Source organism: Gobio gobio (assembly GCF_949357685.1).
Source record: "Gobio gobio genome assembly, chromosome: 18".
Lineage (NCBI taxonomy): Eukaryota > Metazoa > Chordata > Actinopteri > Cypriniformes > Gobionidae > Gobio > Gobio gobio.
Genome location: NC_137111.1, coordinates 13029100 through 13047351, shown reverse-complemented (window position 1 = coordinate 13047351; position 18252 = coordinate 13029100). Strand labels below are relative to the sequence as shown.

The following is an 18252-nucleotide window of genomic DNA, read 5'->3' as shown; positions in this document are numbered from 1 at the left end:
GTGAATTTATTGGTCCAGATAACACAAAGAACAAGTAAACATTGTTAATTTACATATACTATTGACAATTTAAATTAACAAATTTATTGACAAAGTGGGTTGAAAATCAGTGAAGTTACACTTTTACATCGTAATATATTTTATGTAAAAGTAGTTGGTGAACAATTTTCACTAAATTTGCTACGGAATGTATTCTACTTTATTAATGTTTCATAAATAAAGCCAAGAACTGTTAACATCCTCAGACTCATGACATTCAAATGGATCCATGTGCATCTTTGTTGTTGATGTCATGAAAATACATACATTGCTACATTAATTCAAATATATATGATCCTCTACATTGAGAGCCTGGTGCATCAACATCAACTATATAATATTAACCCTCCTATTATCTTTGGGGTCAATTTGACCCCATTCAATGTTTAACGTCTGTAAAAACATGATTGACATTCTTTTTTTTTACTTTAGATTGAATGACTTTTCCTAATTTAATTGGGACAACTCTGTAAACATAAAATTAACATGATGATATTTTTCCAATGTCCTGTACACATTTTGTAGCATCTGTGTTCTTTAGGGTCAATTTGACCCCAGGCTCTTTTAGCTGTATAAAACATAAGAAATATAAAAATTTTACACCCATTTGTTTAGGTTGTTTTATTGAGGTCACTATAACATGCTATAATTTTATATATTCAATGTAACATTCAAACAACTTCCCTCTGATTTAGGGCTCTAATCTAACCTAACCAAACCATACCTGTAGTATTGCGAGAACCACTAGTAGTTCACGTTATTATGCCCCCCCCCCCCCCCCCCCCCACGTGAATGACAGGGTAGCCATAGTGCTGCTAATGTCATCAAAATTGTTCCAGGGCCCACCAGATATGTTGTCAGACATAAATGACCTGAGACATAAACCTTTGTAAAAAAAAAACAAATCATCTTCTGGAGGTTTAAATTGCTGGGGTCAAATTGACCCTTGTGGGTAACAAATGTTACTAGAATTGAGGATAACAGGAGGGTTTTAATACATGGGATCTCATAATTATGGTAATTCTCACATGACCTTAACACACCATAAGACCTGAGGAATACAACAAGGTTGATGCAATTCAACTGTCTTCTTAATAAAAGCAAGTTTCGTTTTGAATTGTATTTATGTATTTATTTTATTTTTTGAGAAACCTTATCTCATGCAGCTAGATGTACGCGGTCATGCGGCTAGATGTACCCTTAAGATGAGACCTGGAGTGTGGCTGTTTTGAAAGGCATAGAGGACACAGGCCTCCAAATGACATTAATCAAAATGAAATAAGGCAGTGTGTCAGAGCAGCAGACGGAGGAGTAACCATGTTTGACAATTTCCTCACACAATTCTCGCCGATCACTGATTGATCCAGACACTTTTTGTTTCAGCAGTGCCAAGTAACCTTTTTAAAGACAAGCCTTAAATGCCTTCCTTTCCTTCTTTCTGTTATATGTTAAGGGAGTGATGGTACAAAACAGGAAGTTAAAGACCCTTTAGCCTTGTGATTTAGTAATTCTCTGTTTTTCTTTTTTTTATTCTTCTTCTTTGCGATGGTCTTAAAGAGAATCTCAAGAGATACGTATTTTGAGTTAATTAAAGAGTACCTGTAAATGAAACGAGAAGCTCAATCTGATCACTTACTGCTACTTCGATAATTAAGTTGCACTTACAACATCAATTTGCAAGTATACAGACCATGAAAGTGGTCATTGTAAATGCCAGACACATCACGGCTATTCATGTTTTTAAAACTCATCTTTAACCAGAGTCACTATTTCATAGGTTTCTGTTCAAAGGTGAGCATGACTACATCTATGTTGATTTCAAACAGTATGCTCTGCAAAAGGAAACCCTAGGAAATTGCTACTTAACACAATATTTACACTTAAAAATTTCACTTAAAACTTTACACTTAAATATTTTCAAAATTGATACTTATTTAAAATTATGTATAAAAGTAAATGTTAAAAATTAAGTTATGGTTTCCTTGTATAGCCTATATTAAAACATTTGTCACAAGATGTTGTTACGCCGCATGTTGATTCTCATACACAGCTGACAATAGCATAAGACATCAAATGCAGTAATTTACTGTACACAGAAGCAATAGAACAGAACCTTAACCTAGTGCTTGGCAGTATGACCAAAAATTTATTTCACAGTATTTTCAAAATTATATCGGTTTCATGGTATATGACGGTATTTTTTTCCTCTATGCATGACCGGGTGTTAACCACATTTTAGACTGATTGAGAGAGGAAATACTGCAGTAGATTGACTAGAAGGCCCTATTTTACTGTCATGATGAGTGAATATTGTAGAAAAATTCCACACTAGAGTTAATACAGGTTTGCAAAGCCCCACAAAATGATGCTGTGCGGAGACAACCAATAAAACACGCTCATTACAGACACATGAATATTAAAATATATATAAAAAAAGAGTTGAGGGCACCTTAAGCATTTTAAAAACCTCACCCTAAATAACAGACAAAACGAGGGAGAAACGCGGAAAAACATTTAAACTGTCTAAGGATATTTTTAGTACATTTAAGAGCACTACAGTCTCTGAACAAATGACACACATCAGTTTAACACAGAAAGAATAAAGCAGTTACATTTTTGCCCATTCTTCTTTAAATTGTCAGTCTATTTATTAACTTGCATTGTATTCTGTGTAGCAGAATAACCCATCATGTCATCGTGGTCGTGATCAGATGTACGGTTCAGTGTCCTTTGCATAACGTTACATTTCATTTGAAGAAGACATGATGAAATATGTGCGCATACACGCTGCTGGTTTATGTCAAATAGGTCCTTAAAAAACTTAAACGCGTAGTTTGAATTTTCCGCTGTAATCAAGGGCTGAATCCAAAATCGCCACCTATAACCTCAAATAGGGCGTTATTTGAGGGGACAGCCATTTCTAGTGGTGAATGAAACTATAGTGGACGTTATTGAGTGCACTCATTCTATCCCACATTGAACCGCAATAACGAGTGTACAGCCGATGTAATACACATAATGGCTGTCCGAATTCACTCACTCATTTTCATTCACTCTTTCACGTGAACAATTTAAGTGGATAACGTAGGGAATAATAGTGAATGAGGCTTTAGGGGGTGATTTCGGACTTACCATAGGCTGTGATGCGATCTCAGCTGTGCTCTCACTACATTGCAACAGTGAAACGTGACCCCTCGAACAGTGACGCGCTGCGCCGCGTTCCGAACGTTGTTTAGCAACACATACCCTTGTTGTGGTATCATCAAAATTCATATCATAACAAAAATAAATACCGGTATTCAGTATGAACCAGTACACTGCCCAGCACTACCTTAACCTAACACTTTCCTAAACTTTAACACTGTCCTTTTGCTGCATTTCAAGCACTGCTATTTCCTTCAGGAAATACTAGTTTGGTGGTTGATGTTTTTGAGACAAAAACTGTCTGTAGATGTTTGGTTGCAAGACATTCTGAACTCATTTCCATGCAATAGTGTTTGCAGTAAAGAAGCCAGCAATTTCCCTGTTTGAGGATATCTGCTACGTAATCTCTTCACATCTCTACCTATCCAAATCTTCCTTAGTACCCTGTGGAGAAGCCAATGAAGCCACAGTAATAGAGCAGGGCTGCTCTTTTAAGCTGTCAAAGAAAATCCCTGACTAAACACAAGGGAGAAGCAGTTAATACCCTGGCACAGTATAGGGTTGGAAAAAATACCCTGAATTTGTCAATGATTGAGTTGAGTTATTCTGAGGCATGACCTTAAATAGATTAGCTCATGTCGTGAGAGCTGGATGTGTTCAAAGGAAGTGTTTTTAGTGTGGGGCGGGGAGGAAATATCTATTCGAAAACCTAGTGAGCTGTGGATGGATAGGAAGCATTTTCGGCATCATAGGTGCACTCTCGACTGTTCTCAAATGTAGGTAGCATTATAAGCTGCATGCCTTCTAAGATACCAAGTGTTGGCTATAGGCTTGTAGAAGGCAAGGCAATCCATACTAAAAGGTGACAAGCTCAGTGGGGAAAAAAAAGGTTAAGCATGAGAAATATAAGTTATATATACAAAAAAGGACTGGCACAAATGGTTCACTCTTATTATTCTTATGCTTATCGATTTATCACTTAAGGTTATTTTGTCACTCAACATCAGAGTCTAATACCCACACACACATAATTAAAGGTCCCATAATGTGGATTTTTTGTTTTATTTTATAATGTTTCCTGAGGTCTTGTTAGTATGATTTTTACATCATAAAATGTCATAATTTAGAAATAAAAGGCATTTTTCTATCCTGATTTTAGCCCTCTGGCTTGAATGCTCTGTTTGAAGGGGCGTGTCTGCTGTGAGACTGCAGTGTAAACGGCCACTGTTGTGATTGGCTGACATCTTTGCATTTGAAATACATATTACATGTGGAACCCCTCTCGAATACTTTTACTACGTTTTTTACAGCTGCCAAGATTAACGAATCTTTAAGTGAAAGATTAAGATTAAGTGAAAGTGTTGATTAGAGAGTTATTTTTAGATCTTATTTTTAGAAATGCTTTCACCACAATTAACAGCAAACACAATATCCATATGAATACAGTAAGAGCTTTGTTGTGCAGCATAACAGCATTATCTATTATAACGGGAGTTTGGGCAAGTGTGCAGATATACTCGCAATGTGTGATTGACAGCTTCAGCCATTATAAAGAGAGTGTTCTTTGATCGCTCTCTGTAGTTTAATTACAATTTAAATAACAGATTTGTTTCATGCTACTAAGGGAAACAATGTGAAGTTGATCGCTTAGTCACTGGCTTGATTCACTGATGCATAAACAGTATTACATGATTTATAAAGAAAGTCTGTGTGAACTTGAATAACTAACTACACATCAGAAATCACTGATCACAGATCAGGCATTAATGAACACTGTTAATTACTGTTTGTGGTGGTGCTGTCAAAACCATATCGTAAAAGTCTGTTTCTAAAGCCTGTGCTGACATTGCGACTGAATTAAATGTAAAAAATAAACTGAATCCATTTTCTCCAAATTCTCAAAGCAGATAAAGGGGAGGTTACCTTTCCCTGTATGATGATATAGGGAAGATTCCGTCTCATTGGCGCTTTCACTTTCTCAAAGGCAGAGCAGGATACCCAGGGCTTGGTTTACACCTATCTCCATTTCTAGCCACTGGTGGACCATAGACAGGCTAGGGGAACCTCATAAAGTGACATTTTCATGTCATGGGACTTTTAAAGTTGCAACAGTCAAGTGAAGGAAGTGTCCAACATGCCAGTCAAGTGCATGAAGTGTCCAATTTGTCAGTCGAGTGTATGAAGTGTCCAACATGCCACACTTCGTTTTAATTTGGTTCATCATTCGGATATTTAAAGTGCACTTTTTCTTTTTGTAATTTTCAGTGTGAACACACTATTCACACTATTTATACGCACTATTTATACTTAAAAACGTCATAGAATAGTGCAAAGTATGCTCATTTGGAAGGCACCGATGAGACAAATAGGCCATTTTAAATTAGACTGCACTGTTATTTTATCAATGTTTTCAGTACTGAAATAATTACATTTCTAAACAACATTTCTCTTTCTTCATCCACCATCTTGGATGTTTTTTGTCTTCCTTTTGCTTAAAAGCTTCTCTGGGCATCTGGCAAAGCTGTAGTGATGACATTCTGATTATATTGCATTTGTTTCTTATACTGATGATTATATGACTGTGAAAGGTTTTGTCATATATCGTAGAATGTGTGCATTGATTCCTTTCATTCCTTTCAATAGCATCCTCAATGACTACACAAAACATGGCAATTGTTAAATCTACGTTCGTTCACTTTGTTGTACTGTTTACCCCTCTCAACAGCTAGGACCTGTGGCTCTAATCTGCGGGGCCCCAAAGGCATCATAACATCTCCAAATTATCCCGTCCAGTACGAGAATAACGCACACTGCGTGTGGGTCATAACAGCGGTGGATCCAGAGAAGGTACGTCTATCATTTGAATTTAAATTCAACCTAAGGCTGACTCCAAATCATATAAGTACACAATTCCACAAAACATGTTCATTTTTAATCTGCCAAAACAAAACATGATATGCTTTTGAATAGCCTCCAAGACATAATTGAATGGGACCTTGCATAAATGTCAAAAATAATCTTAAAGATAATTTGTGAGGACATTTGCATTGCAGGCCAGTGTTTGCATAATTGTCAACCTCTTGCCCTGGTTGTCTCTCGCTATTACTGTGTCTCCAGAATTGATTAGGTTCAGCCACACATCTTCAGCTCTGTGGCATAAGTGATGGTTAATACAATCCAGCATGAACTCAACACACACAATGAGAGTGACTCATGCTTTTGTTACTAAATCAAGACAGAACGAAGACAGTCAAAATAACATAGAGTAAAAAAGAGATATCCTGCTCCCCATGCATATTTAAATGTTGGAAATGTTTGTGTATGTGTGACCTTATTGAGTTTACTTGCAGATCTTGAAATTACTGTAAAATGATGTAACATTATGACACTGTTTACATTTGAAATATTTAGCTTTGTGCCGAGGGCCGTATGATACATCAAGTATTTACCATACTACAATTCAAAAGTTTGGGGTGGGTAACATTTGTTTAATGTTTTTGAAAGAAGTCTCCTACACTGTAAAAATTTCCCTGTAAAATAACAGTAAAGAGCTGGCAGCAGAGACGCCAGCAGTATATCGTAATTTTTACGGTAATCATACGTAAAATGACTTTACGGTAGTAGTCTGTAAACCAGGAAAACAGTATAATTCTGTATTTCTATAATTTACAGTAAAGAGCTGGCAGCAAAGACGCCAGCAATATACCGTAATTTTTACGGTAATCATACGTAAAATGACTTTACAGTAGTAGTCTGTAAACCAGAAATACATATATTTCTGTAGTCGCACTGTTAAATGATTTCACACTGTTCAGAATGTAGTCGCACTGTTAAATGATTTAAATGCAGCATATTTCTATGATTATTTGGAAATTACAATAATATTGTTTAGGTTGTTACTATAACTTCTCACAGTTTACTGTAGAGTGGCACAGTAGATCAGAAATATGGGGGGTAATAGGGTAATAATTTTATTTTTACAGATCTTGGGGAGTTCTACTGCAAATGTTACCAAAATTAAACAAAAAAACTACCCAAAAGTAATATTGTTTTGGCTATTCAAATCTAAGCCTCACTGTTAAATGACATGTTCAAATCCCTAGCAAGACAAACTCCTGAGCATCAGTTTGATATCAAACATTCTTGGCAATAGGAATAAGATTTTAATTACCGTTTAATTTGTAGATGCAAGACCCGATGGATGTTGATAAAGAACACTCAATGATGTGCAGCACGTCATCTAAATTGTGCGACTTCTTCGGGAAAGTCTCCTATCCAAATGATGGTTCCTGAAGTCCCTCCAGAAGTTAATGGCAATGGCAAAATTATTTCTGCATTTTTTAAAGAAAATTGACCAAAAGCAGTAGCCTCAATTTAAAAGACTAACGTTGTATCAAACATCTGACCGTGCTCCAAATTCCCCAGTCAACACTCAGTTTCCAAAAAATACTGTAGTGTCCTGTAATTTAAAACAGCAGCATACTGTTTAGGGCCTCAGTCCTGTTGCTCCAAGTTAAGCAGTCCACAATGCATTGCTAACTACAGTACTAAACTGTGTAACATGAAAACAGTATTTTAATGTTGCAAATTGGCTGTAAATTTACAGCAATTGCTTACAGTGTATGTGCAGTAGAAACAGTAATATTGTGAAATATTATTACAATTTGAAATAACTGTTTTAATATATTTTAAAATGTGATTTATTCCTCTGATGATCATTACTCCAGTCTTCAGTGTCACATGATCCTTCAGAAATCATTGTAATATGCTGATTTGGTGCTCAAGAAATATGACATTTTTTTAATCAATGTTGAAAAATGCATCATGTCTTTGATGTATCACCTCTTTTATTTAAAAATCATAATCAAAAATGCAGATAGAGTTATGTGAATAAGTAGACAAGATTTTAGTGAATTATGATTCAAGGATTTATTTGCATCGCCCTACAGATATAGCCACTATAGTAGAACAATATAGTGATAGAAAATGCAGTTTATTATTATGTATTATTATTGTATTATTATTCATATACATTATTCCTTTTGTCCTTTCAGTGTTAAAATGTCGATTATTTGATTATTTTTATCAGCATGGCAACAGTGTTTGGTTGAAATTTTTGTTTTTCAGATAAAGGGGATAAAATCATATTTTTTTCCCCTTTTTTTTGGAGGAATTATTGTTTTGGAGCCTTAAATTCAACCTTAATTGTGTCATGTTTTTGAACACATAATGTATCTTGGTTTGAGGTAATTTACTTGCTAAAACTGCTTTTTAAAACATGTTGTCTTGCTAGCCATGAAATTCTGCAGCAAACTGTAGTTTTCCCAGAGCAGCTAAATTTGTTTAACATTCAAATCCTACAGCGCTGTAGACAAAAAATCTCAACAACAACAAAAAACGTTAGATTTATAAAATCCATCCCTCTGGAACTGGATGTGTATAATTAGTCATACAGATGATAGACTACTGTAAAATCTTAGTGACATGCCAGTAGATTGAAAGTACCTGTTGGCCACCATCATAAACAGACTTGACTATCATATGCATAAAATCCCAGCCATGTCACAACCAGTGTATTTTTACTCCTGGTCACATGTTTTTGCTTTGATCTTATGATGAAAAGATGTGACGTTAATTTATCTCACATTGTGTATTTCTTTTTTCTGTTTTTGCTGAACAGAAAGGCCATGTTTCAACCTAGTAAGCTGTCTACCTAGATTGCATTTTAAGGCAACAGAAACACGCTCCTGACGTGAAATGTATTCCAAATGGTAGTTTGTTTTTCTAGCCATGGCACTCTTGATTAAAAAACCTTAATTGTCAGACGGCTACATACAAAAAGTTAATATAGCTCCCCTTTGCGTTTCTTGCGGTCATTGGATTTGACCACTTGACTGCTTACTTTTGATTACCCGATAGGACACACAGCATAGTATAAAAAAAAAAAATATATATATATATATATATATATATATATATATATATACAGAATGTAATTATACCCAGTACACAAACTTTTATTTTGGATGCGGTTCATTGCGATTCATCTTTTTGACAGCACTAATATAAATAAAATAGTATATCAGTCTGGCCAGTAAACTAAAAAATTTACTAGCCAATGGGGATTCTATTGCCAAGGTGTATGTAGAGGGTTGCTACCATTCATACATTTTCACCCATGACCTCATTGGATAGGAGAATGTACACCAGATGTACAGACATTATTTAAAGTTTTTTTATTATTATTTTACTCTGCTCAGAACAGAATGTTAAGACCTCAAAAGGTCAAAAATGCAGTCTTGATCTTTGTCTCTGTCATAGCATATGGTCTAAAACAAGAAGGTCGTGTTCCACATGTTCTGAATGCTGATGAACTCAAATTTAAGGCCATTTAGCATTTCAGTAACAGATATCAATCTGCTTACAAACCAATAGCATTTTGTCATGTTGATCTGACCTGGATAATGTTTATTGTTCATCTAAAAAAAAGGCCATTTACCGACAAGGAGTCTCACTGCCCCACGCCATTTACTAGTAAATATAACTTTCATACTGAAGTTGACATAAAGTATGAAACTCAATCAGATTTAGCTCATAAAATTCTTTGTTCCTGTTCTTGCTTTAGATAAAATATTTAGTGCTGCCTTTCATATTAGCTCAAATATGTTATATATCAGGCCCACAATTATACTACTGCTACAGTGCACTTTCCACCAGGGTGATTTATTATTATTTTTAATGCTGCTGTCCATAACTTTTTTTTTGTGTTCAAGATTTACAAAAAATTTTATAATGAGAATGTACAACATGAATCCATTTTCCAAACCGTGTTTTTGTCTTACCCTGAATCATTATTGTACACAATAAGTGTTTATATTGAGACCATTTCAGACAGGTCTGATAGGAACCGCTGCGGAGGAGCACAGTCCCTGCGTGACTCCCCATAGACATAAAGAGAGAGAAGTAGCCCCGGCTGCAATGTTCTTTCTGCAAGACGCATGCAGTTCTGTTTATTAACCGCTAGAGCGCAAAAAGTTACGGACTGAAGCTTTACATTTTCAATCAGAGGAGCCCTCATTTCAACTACAGACATTGTTGAATAGATTCAAATAGGCCTGCCGCGATTGGTCGATACAATCGACTGCGTCGAAGCTGTTAATTAGTCGACGTCAATATTTTTAGTCGACTGGGTAAGTTGAGTACGATATGAAATTGTATTAGTACCGGTACTTTAAAAATGACAGCAGTCTATTAAGAGCAGTATTTCTTCATCTGCGTTGATGTGTGACAGCAGGAGTGAGGACGTGTGTGTGACCGTTCACTAAACAATGGAAGCAGAACAGTCAAATATATACGCGCAGCTCAGGAAAAAGAAAGTAACAGAAAAGTGTCGCAACGCCAGTTTCGTGGATTATTGGGTTTGAATGGTAAAATATATGTAAAAATGCACGTCCTGGCGAATATTCAGGTAAACGCAGTCGAATATGTTTTTAGTGAACGTATACAGAGTTCAGTGAGAAATCGGGTGTTACATTGAATTAGGGCTGAAACGATTCATCGAGTTACTCGATTTACTCGATTACAAAAATTCCTTGAGGCAAAAATTCTGCCTCGAAGCCTCGTTAAATTCCTATGACGCGCACTATCTGATGCACTTTTCTGTGACACGGAGAGTTGAGCCGTGTCACGTCTCTGACAACGCGCGAGCCCTGAAGGCAGACCTCTTTTCACGTGAAGATCGCGCGCGGATAGCTGCGCAGAAATGCAGTGTCAACGCCGTCCTGTGACTAAAGTAAAGTCACTAAAGTAGCTTAGAAACTCAACTCAAACGTTATAGGCACACATTTGAATACCTTTGAAGTAAGTACACACCACAGCTTCATAATGAATAGAGACGATATGAGTAATTCACACACACAATCACTCTCTCATTAATGCATCCAAATAAATGTAATGTAGGTCTACTACTGTGTTAATGTATCTAGGTATCTGATGTACAACAAACATAAATCTGCACCATACATAGACAATAACTGCTGAAAGTGAACCGTTTCCTTCAAGTATTTTAAAATGACAAAGAAATGCACTTTTTGCATTTGTTGGAAAAATTCCAACTTTAATAGTAGAAAATCAGTAACACACACACACATGCACCCTCCTCTCTCTCGTGCCAGTCAGACCAATCGTGGCGATGCATCACATATGCTTAAACTTTTATGTAGCCACGCAACAATAATTTCAGCATTCACTGTATACACCCGGACGCGATTTTTCGAACGGATGCTTCACCTAAAATGCACCGCAATGCAAGTGATGCAAGCCAAATACAGCGTTCTATTGAAAATTAATGTATGTATTTCTGCTGTACCAAACTGCAATGAATACCTTACGCACACACACACACACACACACACACAGGTTGCTAGGTTACCATAGCAAATAGGCTCACCCCAGAAATTATATATTATTTGTTAGTAGCCTAATGGTAGGTGTAGAAATCTACATAAAAGATATTTACTTTGATGTCAGGGCTAGATTACAGCATGAAACCTGTTGTGCATATTAATAAATTAAATTGCTTTTCCTCTTCATTTTCATTATGCATTATTTGTTTTGGTTGTTTAAAAAGACAGAATTTTTTTATCCGATTAATCGATAGAATCGATAGCTGCAGCCCTACATTGAATTTGTTCCGTGCAGCTAGTAAAGAGCCGGGCCTAATATTCTGTGTGAAGCAGGACAGGGCAGGAACATTCTGGCCAAGTGAGTTTTTAGGGTTTTTTAACCCGGAAAAATTATAAAACAATGTATAGTAAGTTATGTCATATTATTCAATTACTTTTACAGTTTTTTGCCATGGTATGGATTCAGTATCAGTATTGAGGTATTTTAGTCAAAGTCATAATTTTGGTATCGTGACAACACTATTCTATACAAAAAGTATTTGCTGATATTCTCTTTTTTTTTGTTATGTTGGTTTACAAATTTGTACCTTTTTACATTTTTACTCTTTTAGTTTTACATTTTGTCAAGGGCTTGTTTACATGTATACTTTGTTTTATAGTACACTACTGAAGGCCAACATTGCAAGTTAAATTAAATGTTTTTAAGTAAAATTGTTGAAAATTATTGCGATAAATTAGTCGATAGATTAATCGATTAATCGATAAATTAGTCGATAGATTAATCAATATAAAAGTAGTCGTTAGTGGCAGCCCTAGATTCAAATTTTAAAACAAACAAACTATTAAAATATTTGCTTTTTGTGATGTGTACATTATATGCGTATATTATACTGTCTCTTTTTATTAAATGAAAGGCACATGCACCTTTGGTTGGTGTCAACACCATCACATAGCTGGTTGAAGAATGTCTTTTTATAAGCACTGGAGATTTGTAGCCTTTTTGTTGTTGTTTATGAAGCGTTTTGATTTACGGTCTATTTAATTTTCCTTCTGTGTTTGGAGGTGAGGCAGTAATAAAGGTTAAGTTTTCATTTGTTTTATTTTAAGCTATAGGGCGATAAATAGTATCTGTGGTGAAAAGAAAATTATATTTCTGAAATCAAATGACTTGTCTTGAGATGTCAGGTCAAAAAACTCTATGGGCCCTATTTTAACGATCTGAGCGCATGGTCTAAAGTGCACAGCGCAAGAGCAGTTGGGGAAGTCCGGATCCACTTTTGCAAGTTTAACGACAATAAAAAACAGTTGGCGCGCAAGGCGCATGGTCCAAAAGGGTTGTACCTATTCTCTTAATGAGTCATGGATGTGTTTTGGGTGTAACATACAATAAACCAATCAGAGTCTCCAATTCTCTTAAAAAAAAGTTGAGCTTACACCATGGCGGATTCGCTATTTACATGGCGGCATTTGCGAGCAGAAAGACTGAACGCTTCTCCAGAGAGGAATCCTTTTATTTTTCATATTTAAAAATGTTTGGGCTGCTGCTGGGTGTCCCTGTGTGCATATTACTTACATGCTCTTTATGTAATACAATAAATAGTGCGCAATTGACTGTAGACCATGTTTTCGTTGGTCAATGGCGCAGCCGTTTTCATTTGCCTCAAAATAGAAAGCACCAACAATGCGCTTGAACACACCTCGATTTAATACCAGCACGCCCATGGGTGAACAGATGGGCACGAGTGCATTTGTTATTTTAACAATGTGTGCAGAGCGTGAAAATGATAACTGCGTCGGGTTGAAACTAGCAAAAAAACACTTGCATCGCACCTGGCGTCGCATTGTGCCGGGTGTATGATAGGACCCTATGAGTACAGAAAAAAATATGCTTATTTGATTACGTAAGGTGAAGACAAGCATTAATTACAAGTACAAATGTATATATTTGTTCTATTTATAAAATTATTTATTTTTCACTATTTTTGAAGTTCATGTCATTGCTGTTACGCATGTGAATAATTTTCTAGTAAGTGTGCAGTAAGACTGTCAGTAAATTGCCTTCTTTTTGGCCCAATTAACATGAAATATGGACCCAGATTATATTAATTCATAGATTTTGTTGGTCTGCGTAGCAGCAAAATCAGACGTGCATGGCCAAACACATGGCCAAACACACACACACACACACACACACACACACACACACACACACACACACACACACACACACACACACACACTCTCTCTCTCTCTCTCTCTCTCTCTCTCTCTCTCTCTCTCTCTCTAGTTGGTTGTAACTAACACTGAATGTGATTTGTAAACACTCATACTTTCTCACTTTTTTTCCTCCTGGGCGAATAAAAATGCACAATAAAACCACGCCATTTAGCAATTTCTGAAGAGCATCATGAACCATCTTTTCTCAAACTGCGACAGAATCATTGAGGCTGCTGTCAGGTTTTTTTGTTTTTCTTGTATGGTTTTTTTTTTATGTTTTGTATAAAGAAATCAATAATTATTTCAAGCTGGTTCAGGGAACAATTGCTAAGATGACCTGTCACTCTCTGATTGTGTTTATGTAGACCATGAGTGCTGTTTTTTTCATCTTGCTAAGTCTTCTGTAAAAAAAGAAATAGGAAAAAAAGGAATTCTTACTTTTGACAGGATAATTTAAAAGCCTGTATTTTAGACTTCTCGTTTAAAGTCTTGCCAAATGACTCTGTATCAGCACTGACATTTTATACAGATTACTTGTCAAGATCTGCTCAGTGTTGCTGAATCATTCCTTTCTTTTCAAACTGATGCACTCAGCCAACCTGCTTGATCTATTGACACTGACAAACAAATTAGTGACCCTAGACACTGTACCAATCATAGAACATTAATAGGACTTCTTTGTACATGTGTCACTGTACTGAAACCTTTGTTAAATTAATGTATTATTAGTGAGATAAATCACATATATAGTTAATCTGTGAGGTACAGGAAGCTGTGCTGTCCGCAACCCTTGGAATATAGTAGAAAATGTTGGAATGATATAAACTGATCAGAATCTAACACCAGAATGTATGGTGTTAGTTGTAGAATACATTACCACATTACCACCATAATGCACACATTCTAAATGTTTGAACAACTTAAATACAAAAAGGTTTATGATGTATACATGAATTAAAGGTGCTGTAACTAGTGTTAGCCACTTTACCAACTTTTGTTTCCAACTTTGTAAGCTGTCCACATCACACTATTGGGGATAAAGTTAGTTTTCTTTTGCTTTTTCACTTTTTACAAAGTCTAAGACTTTCACATAGACAGGTGTGAGTTCTCAGGACACCTATTTCAGTGTTATCTGTCAGGTCTTTAAGTTTATGTGTGCTATTCCATATACTGTAAACTGTAAACCCGAAAAAGTTGGCCTTACTCAAAACATTTTTGGTAATCAGCCACATCAAATTTTTTTAGTTATGATGTTCCCAATTTTAAGTAAACAGAACTATCAAGTGTCAATTTGCTAATTTGCTAACATGTTAACAATAGCATGGTATGGCACTTACTTAAACTAAACTTAAAACATGCTCTCAAACTAAGGAGCATGCGCCGCTTGTCACCATGATGGTAACTCTCCAAAAACAGAAACTAACAGAAACTAAATTACTTATAAACTTCTAAATTAGCATAATAAAACATTAATCTCTACTAAATCTCCCTTATCATTATTTAGCATTTACTCTCCCTTTCGAGTGCCATGCAAAGCATGCTGGGAAATACAAAAAATGCCAGCCCAGTTTCAGTTACATTTAAGTTAGTCTAAATTAAAGGGAATGAGTTCATACAACTCAAAACAATGAAACAGTTCAGTTTACTTGAAATATGTCAGTGCTGTGAACTCAAAATAAAAAAAAGTTCTAAATACTCATAACAGTTCATTTAACTGAACTAATTTGTTTAATTTAAGTTTGTCCTATTCAAACCAATTAAGTATTTTAAGCATTAGGATTTACAGTGTAGAAATTAAGTATAACACATTTATTGTTATTGTTAAACTATGATGTCATATTTACTTTGTTGTTGTTCTGTGCCCTATACCTCAGAGAGTGAATGGAGGTTACGGTTTGAACATCATGTTTGGGATGCGCTCTGGGAAGATCACTGTAGTAATGGGCTTATGATGCACCTGGACTTCCAGTCTTGCATCACATACATGAGTAATTGCGATATATATATTTGTTATTGAAATTTGGTTTTTCTGAGCCACGTGTCACCAAACTTCAAAAAACAAAAAAAACACAAAAGCTGTTTTCAAATGTCTGTGAACACTTCCCAAATCAGCCATTGGTCAGACAAAACAAATAGACTCACCCCCAAATGCCGGGCTGTATGCTTTTTTTGCACATAGCACTGGTGCTACATAAATCGAAAGTTTTGTAGGACAGGTCAGCACCATTGTAGCACAAGTATACAATGTTACATCTAATAAAACAACCACAAGTAGCTCAGTTCGTCGCTTAAACAGGCAAGTGACTGGCAAAAGAACTGATCATTTCTCATACAGGGCACGCAAAATCCAACCCTTAACAAGAAAACTTTTTAGACAAACATTTTCTTTCTTTGCCCAAAATGGCAGGAACGTAACACTTGTTGCTTAACATTGTCAATTTTGTTCATATAGCCCAATATCTCTGACTACAATCCAAACAACATCCATTTACAATTCAACCTCACAACACCATTAAACGTAAATACAATTAAATTTAAAGAAGAGTGGACGATTTCTGCCACCTGTTGGTAAACAAGAACTTTTAAAAATGAAAATTGCATGACATTAACATTATAACCAGTAGATGGCTGCTTAGGACCACTCATTAGCTCATTTGCCATAGTTATTTTCACAGATTTTTAAATGACTATTATAGCAAACTTTAGTACTTTTATTGTTGTAAAGTACGTTGGCAAGTACAGGAGTCTCAAGCCGTTTAGATGAAGGGAACTTTTTTTCCCCTTAACGGCCTATAAGGGTTAATTATTTAACTACTGTGATTACTTGAAAATACAAAATAAATAAACAATTTAATTATTAATACAAATTATGTAATAAGTTATTTGAATAATTTCAAATAAATTGCAGGGGTGCGTTAGAACATGGTTCAAATGAGAGTTGCTACCATTTTACTATAGCAAACTACAAATTGCTTACTTATGTCTCTGCAATGCATGTTCGAGGGGTAGTACAAATGAAATTTTACTCACTTATGTCCAAAATATTGTTTTCTAACACAAAAGGCAGAATGACAGTCTCAATACCCTCTCACTTTCATTGTTGGGGGGGGGGGGGGGGGGGGGGTGCATTGAAAGCGAATGGTGACTGAGGCTGTCATTCTGCATAACATCTCCTTTTGTAAAAAAGACATAGGCCTATGGGTTTTGAACATGAGGGGGAGTAGAGGACACAATTGTCTTTTTTTTCTCTTTAAGATAGAATAGAAGGCAACATTGAAAAAAAATTACACCAATCACATTTAAAGATGGGACAGAATATAGATGAGAATAATGGCTCTTTAATGGCTCATTTGAAAAAAAAAAAAAAAAAAACCCTGAAGATGTTGATAATAGGGTTGTCCTAATTAAGCTTGATTTTTTTTTCTCCTTCCAGCAATCTCTCCTTGAATCCAATTTTCTTTCTGCCGCCTTTTTTCAGTGCTCACATCAAATGAACATGCAACCCGTTTCCTCAGGCTCTGCACAATACATGGCAAAACTCGAAATCTCACATTTCTTAAATGAAACCAAATTATTTAATTCCACCTTCATCGCCACTCTTGCAATCAGCCTCACATGTCTATAGCCATGGAAAAGAATTTAGAGCGATGGCTGACCGGCTGAGTTTTTTTTCTTTAATATGATCATTTTCTGAGTCAGCCTCATGTGAATGGGGCCATTCTCCTCAGGACTTTTTAGTGTGTGGTGTTTATCATGACCTCTCCTTTATCCCCATAGGTCATCAAGCTAGCTTTTGAAGAGTTTGACCTAGAGCGAGCGTACGATACGTTAACAGTGGGTGACGGAGGGAAGATAGGTGATGCTCGAAGAGTGCTTTATGTGTGAGTAGAGCACAAAAGGTCTTTTATGTTAAACTTTGAACATGCATGTGCTTCTATTCACAAATGCCCCCATACCTACTCCTATATGCTCATGGAATTACAATGTATGATTTTCTTTCAAGAGCAAACGCAAACATGAAATAGGCACTGGGTTTATGTAAGCTTTCATGGCTGCATATACATAAATGAAAGAATAAAATTCAATTTTGTGCCTCTATTCCAGTCTCACGGGATCCAGCGTGCCCGATTTGATTGTGAGTATGAGCAACCAGATGTGGCTCCATTTGCAGTCCGATGACACGATCGGATCGCAAGGTTTTAAGGCCGTATATGAAGGTATGTCATTGTAATGTTTGGTAACCGTATGAAACTATGCAAACCTGCTGGTTTTCTCTTTCATATGGTCATTTCCACCCACTATAAGAGTGATGAAACAGGACTGTAAACGGTCACCCTTTTTTTATTTTCCAGGAAGTATGTGTGTTATTTATTCCTTTTTATAGTGAAAAAGTTTGACTTGGTGACTTTTGGTTGTTAAAGCATGCCAGTTTCTAAAAGGTATGCAA

The 18252-nt window shown here is 35.9% G+C and overlaps 1 protein-coding gene across 2 annotated transcripts in view; it reads left to right on the top strand.

Annotated features, from left to right (window-relative positions):
- LOC307142376 (CUB and sushi domain-containing protein 1) overlaps positions 1 to 18252 on the top strand; it is a 787545-nt gene that overhangs the window by 516145 nt on the left and 253148 nt on the right. For both annotated transcript variants that reach the window (XM_079843154.1, XM_079843155.1), the window contains 3 exons: positions 5909 to 6030; positions 17583 to 17686; positions 17910 to 18022. In XM_079843154.1, the coding sequence (XP_079699280.1) occupies positions 5909 to 6030; positions 17583 to 17686; positions 17910 to 18022 (339 nt within the window). The remainder of the gene's footprint in view (positions 1 to 5908; positions 6031 to 17582; positions 17687 to 17909; positions 18023 to 18252) is intronic.